The 13792-nt window shown below is 47.6% G+C and overlaps 2 protein-coding genes across 4 annotated transcripts; one reads left to right on the top strand and one right to left on the bottom strand.

Annotated features, from left to right (window-relative positions):
• Positions 1–5197: 5197 nt before the first annotated feature.
• On the bottom strand, positions 5198–13777 carry Rgp1 (RGP1 homolog, RAB6A GEF complex partner 1). Of its 3 annotated transcripts, none has more exons than XM_063225669.1 (9): positions 13654–13777; positions 13127–13261; positions 12631–12767; positions 12289–12372; positions 12043–12192; positions 11618–11764; positions 11290–11417; positions 10914–11103; positions 5198–10401 (listed from the first exon to the last, which is right to left on the bottom strand). In XM_063225669.1, exons 2-9 carry the CDS (start codon positions 13240–13242, stop codon positions 10178–10180), a joined length of 1176 nt encoding a protein of 391 aa, XP_063081739.1. In that variant the 5' UTR covers positions 13243–13261; positions 13654–13777; the 3' UTR covers positions 5198–10177. The 3 variants fall into 3 exon arrangements, with proteins under 3 accessions (XP_063081739.1, XP_063081733.1, XP_063081743.1); XM_063225663.1 differs by having other exon boundaries at positions 13612–13729; XM_063225673.1 differs by lacking the exon at positions 12043–12192 and having other exon boundaries at positions 13612–13729.
• Msmp (microseminoprotein, prostate associated) lies at positions 8937–10050 on the top strand. The gene is made up of 3 exons (XM_003470861.5): positions 8937–9066; positions 9303–9411; positions 9767–10050. The coding sequence occupies exons 1-3, from the start codon at positions 8937–8939 to the stop codon at positions 9945–9947; spliced, it is 420 nt and encodes a 139-aa protein (XP_003470909.1). The 3' UTR covers positions 9948–10050.
• Positions 13778–13792: the final 15 nt, after the last annotated feature.

A 13792-nucleotide genomic window follows, 5' to 3' on the forward strand; every position in this document is an offset into this window, starting at 1 on the left:
TTCAACAAATGACTTTGATAATGAAATGTAAATAGAATCCAATTTGTTTGTCAATTATTGTTTTCTGCTGAACATTAGCTGTTCCCACTGTATCAGAGGTAGATAGAACATTCTGGGGCTTGAGCAGGACGTGGTGGTGCATGCTTATAATCCCAGTACTCTTTGAAGGCTGAGGCCAGAAAAACTCTTATGAACTTGAGGCCTCATACTGTATCCTGGGCTACACAGAAACATCATATCTCAAAAAACTAAAAAACAAACGAACAAAACCCCATTCATTTTGGCCTAAAGCAAATTATGAAGACAACTAGAAGTGAATGCAAAAACATCCAAGACTCAAGGTCCAGTGAAATAGCTACCAATAATATAAATAAAAGGAAGCAGCTCCCAAAGAAATGTGATTCTCACCATTACAAAATTCGATGATCAGCAAGGTGACATGGAATACCAGTGTTAGGATGGAGCTTCATGCACCATTCCTGATCCTATCGATCCCATATGCTGCTACCAGGTCTGTGAAATCAGGCTCCATGCTATGGATCTGCCATCTTCCATTCTGGGTAATTTGGGGTGTGAGTAATAAGCAGTATGATTGAGTCCCTAAGAAGAATGAAGCCAGTAAAGCCACACAGTCTGTGATGCCTGTCAGAGCGCTGAGCCTTTACACTTTCCTGTGTTCCTGTTGTCCTGGTAACATGAGGCCTTCTTATTTGTGTTGGCATCAAGGCACCAAGCGCGGAAGCAGAGCTGGAGCACCAGGAAGACTTGCAGGAAAAAAACGTGGGTAATGCAGCAGTTATGCCATAGAAGGGTCAGGCCTTGGGCATATGAATTATCTGATTGTCATATAAAAATAAGACCTCTGGGTTCCATCCCCAGGGTTTCTCATTCAGTTTGTCTAGGATGAGCTCAGGAACCTACGAATTTAAGAGGCTATCTCCTAGTGAGTAAGTCAAAGACAACACATTTAAAGATTAGTTTAAAGAAATAAAACAGCAGTTGGGGAGAAAAAGTATAACCATCTAATCAATTTCAGAAAATGGATATTCTAGCACAGAAATTCTCAACATTGGAGTGGGGGAGATTTTGGCCACCAGAAACATTTGGCTAGGTCTAGAGATGTTTTTGGTTGTCACAACTACAAGAGTACAATTGATATATACAACATCCTACAACATACAAGACAGCCTCCCACAACAAAGGATTATATGGCCTAAAATATTAATAATGCCAAGGCTGACAAACTGTATGTGACAGGATATTCAGCCCCACTAATTCAATAGCCCCAATCCACACTAAATCATACATGTATAATTTTAGGTCACAGTACACACAGACTTGCGTGAGAGCTCCTAGAAAAATTTTGATAGCCCAGAAGCTTTGTGTGTGCGTGTGCACATGCGTGTGTGGCACTAGGTTTTAAGCGCAGGACTTTTGCACTGAGGCATATCCCAGCTCTTTTTTAAAAAATTTTTTAAATTTTGAGACAGGGTCTCACTAAGACACCAAGTTGCCCAGACTGGGCTTGAAATTGGAATCCTCCTACCTTAGTCTTCCAGAGTGCTGGGATCACAGAGATATACCACCACGACCACCACCACCACCACACACACACACACACACACACACACACACACACACACACACACGAAACTATTTTAAACAATAAAATTTCATTAAAGAGATGGATAAAGAGGGATATGAGAACATCAGGCAATAAAGGGAACAAAGTATGGATAACAATGGTGAACAAAAAAAAAAATCAAAGGAGGATGAGACAACTGGGCAAGAACAGTGGGAAATAAATGTTATTCTGCCAGTGGGTGTGGGATGTATATGCCTAGCAGACTAATAAAAGATGATCAACTTATTAAAGTAACATAAAAAGCAAAAACAAAAACCAAGAAAAATACACAAAGGAACTATTATAGAAGTAGCTTTAGGATGTGCCCAGGGTCCAGGAACAGATCTAGAATAAAAAAGAAGAAATTGGAGTTTCTTTTACAAAGGAATGCCTAAATAATCTCCAATAAACAAGGGGCCTTCCAAAAAGAAGACAAAGACAAAGAAGAGGCGGAGGAGGAAGAGGAAGAGGAAGAAAAAGATGATGATGAAGAGACTGGGGATTTAGCTCAGCAGCATAAGCACCTGCCCTGCAAGCAGGCATTCATGATTCGATCCCAGGTACCAGAAAAAAAAAAAACATGATGATGAAAGAGGAGTAAGAGAAGAAAAAGGAGATGGAGACAAAGAAAAAGATGGAGGAGGAAGAGAAAAAAAAAGAAAACAAAGACGGAGATGAAGAAAAAGACAAAGGAGGAGGAAGAGGAGGTAGAGGAGGAAGAGGAGGTAGAGGAGGAAGAGGAGGAGGAAGAAAAGAAGGTGGAGAAAGAGAAAGAGAAGATGAAGAAAGACGAAGGAGGAGAAGGAGGAGAAAAGGGCTTCTAGAAAGTGAGAAATCACTAGTGGGAAAGAGGGTCCACAAAACTACCACTGGTTTTACTGAACCCGAATAATGGAAGGGGAGGGAAAGAGAACACCTGCCTCCCTAAGAACTCTTCTCTTGGGGAAGACAGATGGAGACATGGCAAGTCTTAAGTGGCAGAGGTCCTACGACAGGGTACTAATCCCCAGACAAAGTTTAGGGCTGCACTAACACAGCAGCTGCTCATCTCATTTGGCTAATTTAAAACTTAAAATTCAGTTCCTCAATCTCACTAGCCAAATTCTAAGTCCTAAAAAGCCACATTTGTACATTGATTACCAACTGGACAGCTCAGAAAACATCTCCATCATTGCCGAAAGCTCTCCTGAACAGTGTTGGAGTAAAGAGAAAGCCTAGAAAAACAGCTAACAAAAAACAATCTTCAAATCTTTAAAGAGCTGCCATGCCAGTCCTGGTGGTGTCCACCTGTAAATGTAGCACTTTGGGAAGCTGAGGCAAAAGATTCATAGGTTTAAGCCCAGCCTGGGAAATTTAGTGACCTAGAAAAAACATGTCTCAAAATACAAAAATTTAAAAGGCCTGGGGTGTAGTCTAGACTGAAGATGAATGTACATGTAAACATGTATGATTAGTCCTATTGTCTGTATGTACAACATTCATGATCAAATGTGTGACAACATCGTTCTTCTGTAAGCATTTAGGAATCTGGCCAGGAGAGTAACATTTACTGTACAATTATACCAGCTTAAACTGTCCCTCTATAGACTTTACAATGATAGCCCTCTCATGTTTCTAGATGCAGAATATTGGAAGATACCAAAGATGTGAAATTGAGAACATTTTAAAATAGGAAAAGTGGGGGCTGGAGATTTAGCTCAGCGGCATAAGTGCCTGCCTTGCAAGCAAGCAGTCGTGAGTTCAATCCCTGGTACCAATAAAAAAGAAAAAGCCAAAAAAAAAAAAAAATAGGAAAAGTAAGGGACACATAGCACCTTTTACCAAATGTAGAGGAAGAATTTTATTTTATTTATTTATGTTTTGAATACTCACGACCACACACTTTCCAGGTAGGCACTTATGCCTGAACCAAATCCCCAGCCCTAGAAGAATTTTATACATTAGGGTTTTTTGGTACTGGGGATCAAACTCACGACCCAGCATTTGCCAGACAGGTGCTTATGCCACTGAGCCAAATACCGGGCCCCTGGAGGAAGTGGCCCGGTAGGAAGGATTTTAAACACAAGAAAAAGGTCAAAGCTTTGATGAAACCAAATATAATGGAAACAGTCTAGAATACGAAAGAAGGCAATACAAGAGGAAGGAAACAGAAGTGGACCGTACAGAATAAACTGAAGCCTAGCCTTTCAAAAACCGATGGTCTCATCAAAGAAGAAAAAGAGAATGCCAACAAGAGAGAGTTAAAGATGGAAAACACACAGAAAGGACTGTGGGTTTAAAAACGCAGTGAAGAAGTACTAGTGTATGTTGGCAAAGCAAGTGCAGAGATGAAGGGAGGCAGAAAATTTGTAGTAGAGGAAGTGGATGTGAAGTTTTCCCCTGAAGATGCCCAGCAGAATACAGGCAGGCAAAGGGACTGGGAACAAGGCGGAGCTGGGGCAAGGGAAATCCACACAGCCCGTGAAGGGAAGCTTTTACTCATTAACTGACCCAAACTTGCTTATTTGGAAACAAAACCTCAAAGTTTCAGGGTTTTAATCTTTAAAACTGCCTTTGGTGGGGCTGGGGATTTAGCTCAGCAGCATAAGCACCTTGCAAGCAGGCAGTTGTGAGTTTGATCCCCGGTACTGGTAAAAAGAAAAAAGAAAAAAAAAGTGTAAAAAAAAAAAAAACTGCCTTTGGCCCAGGATAACACAAATTATAAGGATCATGACATCAGTGTTCCTCTCTGAGGTATCAAGTACTATTCCAGAAATCAGGCAAATAAAGTGCAATGCGCAGAAACACTATCATGAATTCAACAGCTATAACTTTCTCTTTATCAGCTATAAGGTAAAGACACTTTATAGCTACACATCCTCATAGAAGGAAATAATTAACCTTATTGTCTTTGTACGTTGGAACCCAGTGACCCCCCTCTCAGTGACATGGCCAGGGATTTAGCTCAGCAGCACAAGTGCCTGCCCTGGCAAGCACAAAGTGTGAGTTTGATCCCCGGTACCAAAAAAAAGTGAGAGAGAAAAGTTTTACATGGTTCAGGAAACATGGAGCAGGTTAAAAGCTATGCAAGGGGAAGCTAAGGTTAGATGAGTAGCCAGAAACAGTGATGTGAGCCCACTGTCCAGCACAGGAGGCTGTGAATCCAAAGGATCACCGTGAGTTCCAGGCCAGTGCAACCTGGGCTACAGTCATAGCGACATCCTGTCTCAAAATCACAAAAATGAATGAATGAATGAATGAATGAATAGAGAGGAAGAGAGGGAGAGACAGAGAAGACACAGAGGAAAAGCAGAAGGGGTATACTACTGACAGGCAGGAACTGAGGCCCTGCAAGAATAGAGTCCAGTTGGGGGCTGGAGATTTAGCTCAGCGGCATAAGCGCCTGCCTTGCAAACAGGCAGTCGTGAGTTTGATCCCTGGTACCGATAAAAAGGAAAAAGACAAAAAAAAAAAATTGAGGGAAAAAAAAAAATAGTCCACTCAGTAAGAAAAAACTGGCGTAAAAGTAGAATTTCAACACAACAAGACTAGTTTCAAGAAGCTGCAAGGTTTTAAATCAAATGCTGAATGAGATTTTTGACTTTTCAAATTTTATTTCCACTTAGCTCTTTAAAATCTGACAAAATTACTTAAATCATGATGGCTGGAACCATGCAGTTTTAAATGACCATAAAAATGAGCACATCAGTGTTTTTGGGGGTGGGGAATGGGGGCAAAAGCTAGTGGACAGGAATACTCCATTAATAACCCTGCTGGGTGGGGAGTACTGGGGATTCAACCCAGGAGAGCTCTACTGCTGAGCTGTATCCCCAGACCCCCCATCCTACTCGCTGTCGCTCCCGGGCCCTTTGTAGATTTGGTGACAGGGTCTCCCTAAGTCGTTCCCTCTGCTGTGCTTTGCATCCTCTGGCCTCAGTGTGCTGCGATTCCTGGCTTTTAAGCCACATACCACTGCTCCATGCTACCTTCAAGACCAAATGAGAGTCCTTTATCCACACCCTGAAAACCTCCAATGCCCTAACCACAGCTGTACCCAAACAGCCGACTCCCACTGCTCCCTAAAACCTACCCTTGTTGTCCCCAGACCTCTGGACAAACCTCATGATGCAAATGGCCAATTGCCTACCTGATGGACTCTCTCCTGTTCTCCAAAGCCCAACCTGGCCTCATTCCTTCCTGTTACTCTGCCAACAGCACCCTACTTTCCTTTCTGGGCCTCCTCCCACCTCATGTCCACAGACCCCTTTCCCTTTACTCCATCCTCCTGCCCTGGAGATTCTCCCAGTGGCTTTTCCCCCAACCCGCCTGCATTCAACGACACTCTTCAGCGTGCTTTTGGCACACCAAGGCAAAGGCCCCTCAGTGACCCCTCTCCCATAATTCGTTTCCTGGGACCCCCTCAGGTGGCTGCTCTCTACCTCCCAGTGCGGGCAAGGGTCAAGGTGACTCACCGGAGGGGGAGGGCAGCCACCAGCCTAGGGGACCGGAATTGGCTCACTTCCTTTCCCCGCACACCTGCCCGCTGCTGCTGGAGCACAGCCCAGCAGGGCCTCCGGCGGATGTTTTCCTTGTCCCGGAGCCGCGCGCACCAACCACTCCTCCCACCCTGCCACCAGAGTCCCAAACAGCCGCTCCCCCGGGACTCCTGGCCTAAGCCCAAGCACCGACAGCCCATATACACACGCTCCGTTAGGAGCTCAAATCCTCAACCCCCAAGGATGAGTGGAATCCTTGCCCGTTTCAGCTTCTGCCTTTCCTGAAGCACCCCCGCCCAATGCCCAAGTCATCATCACCCTGGCAGGTGGCTAACCTTCACTTCTCCTGCCTTACCCCACAGGTACCAATACCCAAAGGGCTCCCCCTCACCTGGTATCACCAATGCCTCCATTCTCTCCTGCTTCCTATTGGGGTCCATCCTGGAATTGCAGAAGGCATTCCCCAGCCCCCACCTCTGGCCCTGCCCAAAGGCAGCTCCCCAGCTACTGACCACTGACCAGTCTTCCCCATCTCTCTGTGCTATACAGGCCTTCTAATCCTCCTGCTCCAGCCAACTGAGCAGTCCAATGTAGTGCCTCCCAACACCAGCCTGCCTCACCCCACCCTGATACAAATGTAGTTTCCTTTTGCTCTTGACACTCCTGGGAAAGGGAAGGCTATCTTAGAAGAGGACACTGAAAAAGTCTGTCAATTCTGAAGGAAGGACAGTCAATTCTGAAGGAAGAGGCGACTTTAGCAGAAGTCTTTCAGAAGTAGTTGCATCTGATAGACCAGGTGACCAAGTGAGTCTTGCAGTAAATGAGTAGGAACTTAAGGAAAAAAAGAGATTAAATGCCAAAGTGATTCTTCCTGGAGGTGAGAAGGGAATAGCTGGAACATGGCCCTCTGAGGTGCAGAAAAGTGAAATAAATCCAATTGGTTAGGGCCTGTAGCACCAAAATTATGGCCAACATTAGAGGGCTCAAATGGAAGAACTGAGCAGGCATGATGGTGCATGGCTGTAATCCCAGCACTCTCAGAGGCTGACGCAGGAGAACTACTAGTTTGAGCCCTGCTCGGACAACTTAGTGAGACTGTCTCAAAATAAAAAGGGTGAAAAAACTAAAAAATAAAAAATACCTGATTAAAATAAAAAGGGTATAGGTGTGACTGCTGTGTTCAAATCCCAGTACTATTTAAAGACAGAGAGAGAGAGAGAAAGAGAGAGATAGAAGAGAGACAGAGACAGAGACAGAGACAGAGACAGAGACAGAGACAAAGAAGTTGGGAATTCATGTGAGTGGGGATGGGAAGAAAAGGGTCGGAATTCTAATGAGAAAAAGGAGCAGTCCTAAAAGTGGCTGTAAAAAAGATAAGAAGACAGGCATAGTGGCGCATGCTTATAATCCCAGAACCAGAGGCTGAGGCAGGAGAATCACTGCAAGTTCAAGGCCAGCCTGGAATAGCTAGTGAGACCTTGTCTCAAAAAACAAACAAAGACAAAAAAAAGATGAGACAATCAGCAACGTCATTTCTCAAACCAAATCCAGAGTTCAAGAATGTAAGGACCAAAAATAAAATGCTCCTGAGGGCACCTGTTTCTGAAGAAGGTGGTGGGTTTATCAGGGAGGTGAGCACAAAAGAGACAAAGTCAGCCAGAAGTCCCCAGTAGAAACCCTCAGCTGTGTATACAAAACTGCTTGGTATCGTCCAAAGAAACACCCTCTTTGTAGCTATCATCTGAGGGGCCTGTGTGCCACACAGATGGCACTCAGAGCAGTACCTCAAAACAACTCTAAGTTGGCATTTTTGTTCCCAACTTATAGATAAGGAAATAGGCTGAAAAAGGAAGTAACTTCCCCGAGGTCACACAGCTAGGAAGTAGAGTCAGACAGAACCCCAGGAGCCTGACTCTACCCTCTGCTCTCCATCACTATCGTAGGTACTGCAAAACCTGCAGGAAGCTCAAAGGAGGATAATTTCTAAATCCCATCATGAGGAAACTCATGACTGATTCCTGTGAAACTGGTGATTGATACTCTTTGGGGGCTTCAAGGCAATGTTCCTCTTTGAAAGAACAGAAACATCCCAAGCCTAGGATAATCTGATATCCATTTAATGTCTGAAAGTGACAAAACAATGGATAATTGATTTCCGGGATAACAGAAAAAAAAAAAAAAGAGCGAGAGAGAGAGAAAGCCCTCCCCATCCTGCTTCTCAGATCCAAGAGGCAAACCCTGCCAGGATCCTAGGGTAACACTGCACTCCAGGTGCATGCTCTCTCCCGGAACCACTGGCTACTGTACCCTACCGCAGCTCTAGTTTGGCTGGGGCACAGGATCAGCCATCCCCAGGAAGTGCCTCCCTCAAGTCAAGGCAGGGATCCCAACACAACACTTGTGGTGGTAGTGGGGGGAAGGAAGATGGCAGAAGGCTTTCTCTCCAGGTGGGGGAAGAGATCTGGTGACCACCTGGGGCCTACATCCTCCCACCTCCTTGCTGGGGATGTGCCCAGTTCAGTGCCCCCTCCATGGCCACCACCCTCCCTAAAGCTGTGCTGGGGGCATGAATCAGCTCTCACAGCTTGTTAAACCTGGACCGCTTGTTAAACCTGGACCTCTTGTTTTCACGCCTTCACCTCAGGAAACAGAGTTATAGCCTTTCCAGCTCAACTCAGCAGGGGGCCAGGGTCCTCACTTTATAAACATCCTCAGCCTGTGCAAGAGGGCAGGGAGAGAAACAAACCCAAGGGGCAAAGCAGAGAAAAACCGAAGAGAGAAGATCAGAGTAGCCTGAGCAGAAGCTAAGAAGGGTCTGAGAGGGCTGCACCACAGGAATGGGGCTAAGGATGCTCTGGGCTACAGAGGCCAAGGGTACCCTAGGAGGCTGGGGGGTCATCTGTTTGGTGTTGTCTCTACTCCTGCAATGCCCAGGAGTCCACACCAAATGTTACTTCCAAGCTCAAGGTAAAGTGGAAAGAGGGCTTAGGAAAGGCTGTAAAGCCAAGGGAACTGGGGGACAGAACAGGGGGCAGCGAGGGCTCGGAGGTGACCCTGTGTCAGAATACCCAGATTTTCTCCAGCTGTGAACTGGGAGAGACTAAATACAGGGATAGTATGTACCAGCATCTCCTACCACCTGGGCCAGAAGAGACTTGTCTGCCACCACTCCCAACCCACTGATGCTTCTCACTGTTCTCCAGCTCCCTGTCACTATGAAGGCAAGTATTTCACCCTGGGTGAGTCCTGGCTCCGTGAAGACTGCTTCCACTGCACCTGTCTGCATCCTGTCGGTGTGGGCTGCTGTGACACGTGAGTAACCAGAAATGGCAGGAGGGAATGCCTCTGGGGTAAGTTACTGAGGGGTGACTGGAGAGTGACTAAACTGCTGGAAGATAAGAATGAACAGGAGAGCAGCAGGAGACTAGCCAGACCTGCAGACAGCCACGAGAGTGAGAGAAGCTGTGAAGTCACAAGGTGACGGAGGCTGAGGTGGCTCTAGAAGAGACAAACTCCTCCTATACAACAAGTCTACATAGTAGCAAAGAGCCTTGGAGGACCAGGGGACACTAAAGGAGGATAGGAGAAGCCAGCTGGGAGAGGAAATAGGGGTCCACAGAAGTGATGGTTCTCTGTGCTGATGCTTTCCCCATCCCTGATTCCCCAGGTCTCAGCACCCCATTGACTTCCCTGCTGAGTGTGAGGTTCGTCGGGAGGCAGGAACCTGCCAATTTTCCTTGGTGCAAAAATCTGATCCTCGGCTGCCCTGCAAAAGCAGAGGGCCGGACCTAGAGTGGGGCTCAGCTAACACCCCTGTTCCTGGGGCTCCTGCTCCCCACTCCAGCTAGACTCACCTGACCACCCATCTGCTGACTGCTCACTGCTGCGGCCACTTCCAGAGAAACCACTAGCAGCTGCCAATTTACTCTGAATAAATAAATTAATGCTACAGCTGAAAGCCTGCTTCTCATCTGCCATTGGGCCCCAGGTGGAAAAAGAGGGCCCTATCACAGTCCAAGTGCAGAATTCTTAGTGTCCTGAAGAATCCAGTGCCAGCATGGGCAAGTAGGCCAGTGTGTCAGATGGTTATGCTGCTGGTGCTAGGGCCTGGGGCAGCATATGAGGCCAGGGTGGGGCTTGTAGGCAGCACCTTGATGGGGAGGTCCCAGCTGAAGGTATCTACAGGCACCTGCTCGGGACCTGTCCAGGTGGCAGGTTCAGGCTGTTCCATAGGGGGCAGCAGTACCAATCCTGGTTCTCTGGATGTTACAAATTCAAAATGTAATCGCCACTTCAAGGACACTATGGAGGAAAAAGATATAGGCTGAGGCATTAGAATAGCAAGGGTAAAAGCCAGTGACAGCAAGTGGTTAGTAAGTAAGAAACCTGTTTAGGAAGAGGACAGACAGTCCCAGGGCAGGGACTATGATTAAGGACTTTTTTTTTTTTTTTTTTTTTAAAGAAATCTTCTGTTAACCAGAGTTCAGGATAGCAGTGTTAACCACCTAATAACCCAGGGCTGGTGGGGGGATAATCAAAATTAGACAGCGTGAAGTAAACATACTAAGGAACTAGATATTAGTGTATCACAGAGTCACAAAGTGAAAAGAGTTCTACAGAACTGGTAAGAGATGGTGGGGTTAGGGTATCCAAGAAATGGGAGAAAAGGTGGACGGTCTGAAGAAGGGTTAGGGTCAGAGAACAGATGTGGGCACAGGGAGAAGTACAGCAGGAATCAGAACCAGTGATACTCTTCCTAAACACAGAATTTTATCTCCCCACAGTCCCTTCTCCAATAATGATCAAGATCTCACCAATGGCAGTGCAGAAGCCTGGGGTGGAGCTGAGAGGGATGGGGAGAGAGAAGCTGGTTCTGGTTGTATGTAGGCAGGACTCCTGGTGCCGGGCATGAGTCACATGAGACACGGAGGGGGCACCCCCTGCCCCACGGCGCCGCTGGTACTCAGGCTGTACACACTCCTCAGTCTGTAAGCTTACTGAAAACTGGGAGCGAAAAGACAGCATACAGCTAGCAGGCTTTTGGAAGTAGAACTGTACGTGAGAGTACTCTAACTTCAAGCTATTTTACCAAAGGGACCCTGGGTGAGCCCACCATCCACTTCTCCATACCATCCCTCCTCCCACCCCAGCCCTGCATGCTCTGGACCCCAGAAGCCCTTTTCTTCTCACCTGCAAACAAGCTACAGTTCCTTCTCCTAAGTTTAAGGTCCCCACCACATCCTCGCCGAGTCTGTACACAGATTTGAAGATGCCAAATGTCCCAACTTTCCCTCGGCCATCACTGATATTGTACAGATCTGGAGGGGATAAGACGCCTTAAGCCTGCAGTCCACAGCATAGTGTATAGGACCAGTTCCCAAAGGTCAAAAGGTGGGCTTTCCTTTGTAATCTGGGGGTGAGATATCAATGGATCCATCAAACCATGCAGGCTAGGAAACTGTCTCTTAGGTATATTTTGAGAGAAGGGAAGGGGAATCAATTCTGCAATGATTCTTACGGAGGCTGCGACAGGACGTGGCAGCCATGAGACGCTCCCCAGCCAGCTCAGCTAGCCATGAATCCTTCTTTCCGCCTTCATCCTCCTCTAAGAATGGACTGGATGGGGCTACAGCCTCATCCTGGGGAAACCGGACGTCTTGAAGGCCTAGAGAGAACGAATAGAGAGGCAACATTGACAGGAAACAGAAAAGAGAACAAAGGTTAGGTTTTAGATTCCAACCTAAGAAGGCTGAAGGTACGGGGAGCTGTGGCTGAGATCTAGATCTCAGCTCAGTCTCCAGAAGCCTCCGTCCCACCCCAATTCCCTAGCAACTTCCCCAAGACCAGGAAGGGTTCCTGCAGCTCTTCTTGCAAGCCCTCGTAGACTATTTCTGTGTTGGCAAGGTTCTACTTCCGCCCTTCCCTTCAGGAGCCCTTACTTACCAGTCAGCACAAGAACCCGCAAAGGGACCCTGAGTAAAGTGATGGGCGAGTTGACGCGCTGGCAGCCAATGGTCAGTTTGTAGACATACTTGACAGACTGACCCCGAAAGGAGGGTGGTCCCTCTATGGGCAGCACTTCACTGTAGGAGTCTGGTTGGGAAGCAGCAGTCAGGGCAGCCAGAGGCAGCCAGAGGTATCCTCTGCCAGGAGACTTAGAAGGAAGGTAATGGGGGGGGGGTCACTCACATGATTTTGATTCCCCAGGGTCTAGCCGCAGGTCACAAAATAGAATCTTTGGTGGGGTAGAAAGGATACACTGACCCCTTTCACCTAAAAAAAGATTACAATTTAGTGACTCCATTAGCCAACACTGGACAAGGCTAGTATACTAACAGGCAGTAAAGAACCGCAAATTCCCCTTTTCTTGTTGAGACATTGGAACAGTCATAAACTCTCAAAACTATAGTTACTTCCCACCTCTATCCCTCATGTGATGGAGACTATGACAGATTAAAAAAACTTAATTTCACCTTTAGGTGACAGTGACCCCACCACAACCCTTCTCAAGGCAAGCACTCTATCTCTAACCTCGGTGAGGCAGAAAGACAGTCTGGCTGTCAGGCTGGACATCTGGTTGACTGGCGTCAGGGGGAGGCAGTACTACCCGACTCTCACTCGCATGAAACTGGCAGTGTATCTGGGCACTGGCCCAGGCCAGGGCCTCACTGTAGGGAAAGGAAAAGGAAACATCAGAGGACACTTCCTGACCTCACACATGCTTTCTCAAACCCCCTACCACGTTGTGTGATGAAACAAAACAATTTAGGTGGCTGTCCTAGGGATCAGGAAACCTAGAACCCTCAAAGAGAAACCATTAAATAAAGAGGAATACACAGTGGATACAAAAGGGAATAGGGGTGGGGGGAGGGACAAGGAGGAAGAGAGCTTTGTCACGCACATCTTCTGTTAAAATAAACCTTTCCTACAATGACAGCATAATGATGACAACCTCAGCTCCCGGTCAGCACCAGAGATACCACGCTCCCTCCCTAAGGGCCACCACCTTAGGCATCAGCAATCCCACCTAGATGCAGAAGTAGCCGTAGGGAGTAAAGGGTTGGTGACAGTCACCACACACTCCAGCGCCTCCCCCGCCAGAAACACCGGACCCCGGCTCAGCTCCGCTACCACTTCAATCATGGCAGCTCCGGAATCAGATCTAGAAAACACGGATCAGAGGTCAGCATCATGGCAGGAGGGGACTATCTCAGGCGGGCACCAAGGGGTGTCACTAGGGCCAGGACGTGAGGTAGGGCTTTTCTTTGTAAAGTTTCGGGCGACCTGGGAGGCGGCAGCCAGGGGTAGCATCTAGGTGACGGAAAGAAGACCCAGAGTTGTGAGGTTGGCAGGCGGATGAGGGGGACGCAGGGCTGCAAACTGCTCAGATCCCAGACTCCGCTCCCCTCTGCGCCAGGTTAGTTCCCCTACCCCCGGAGTTCCCAGGCTGGCCTCCACCCTTCTTCCCTGAAATGTCCACGACCCCAGCCCAAGAACACGGCCCCCTGTCACCTGGCACAGTCGAAATCTGTCTCGAAGTCCCCAGGCCCTCACCTGCAAGGGCCTCCACTACCGAGCCAGGTACACTGCAGCGTCCCAGACGTCGCTGGCGCAGCAGGGGCGGGACTTCCTTCCGGGGCCCCGCCCACAGAGCCCCTTCCGGGACGACCGGTCGGGTGCTTCCGGCCGGAAG

The sequence above is a fragment of the Cavia porcellus genome, unplaced genomic scaffold, assembly GCF_034190915.1.
Source record: "Cavia porcellus strain 051 isolate PalLab524CR breed Dunkin Hartley unplaced genomic scaffold, mCavPor4.1 scaffold_1, whole genome shotgun sequence".
In the NCBI taxonomy this organism is placed as follows: domain Eukaryota; kingdom Metazoa; phylum Chordata; class Mammalia; order Rodentia; family Caviidae; genus Cavia; species Cavia porcellus.

Excerpts from the sequence above, each read along its gene's own strand:
- Msmp (XM_003470861.5), top strand. The coding sequence starts at position 8,937 with ATGGGGCTAAGGATGCTCTGGGCTACAGAGGCCAAGGGTACCCTAGGA. Across the intron at positions 9,067-9,302 it reads ATGTTACTTCCAAGCTCAAG|CTCCCTGTCACTATGAAGGC; the intron begins GTAAAGTGGAAA and ends ACTGTTCTCCAG. Across the intron at positions 9,412-9,766 it reads GGTGTGGGCTGCTGTGACAC|GTCTCAGCACCCCATTGACT; the intron begins GTGAGTAACCAG and ends CTGATTCCCCAG.
- Rgp1 (XM_063225669.1), bottom strand. The coding sequence starts at position 13,242 with ATGATTGAAGTGGTAGCGGAGCTGAGCCGGGGTCCGGTGTTTCTGGCG. Across the intron at positions 12,768-13,126 it reads ACGGCTACTTCTGCATCTAG|TGAGGCCCTGGCCTGGGCCA; the intron begins GTGGGATTGCTG and ends CTTTCCCTACAG. Across the intron at positions 12,193-12,288 it reads CCCTGGGGAATCAAAATCAT|ACTCCTACAGTGAAGTGCTG; the intron begins GTGAGTGACCCC and ends CTTCCCAACCAG.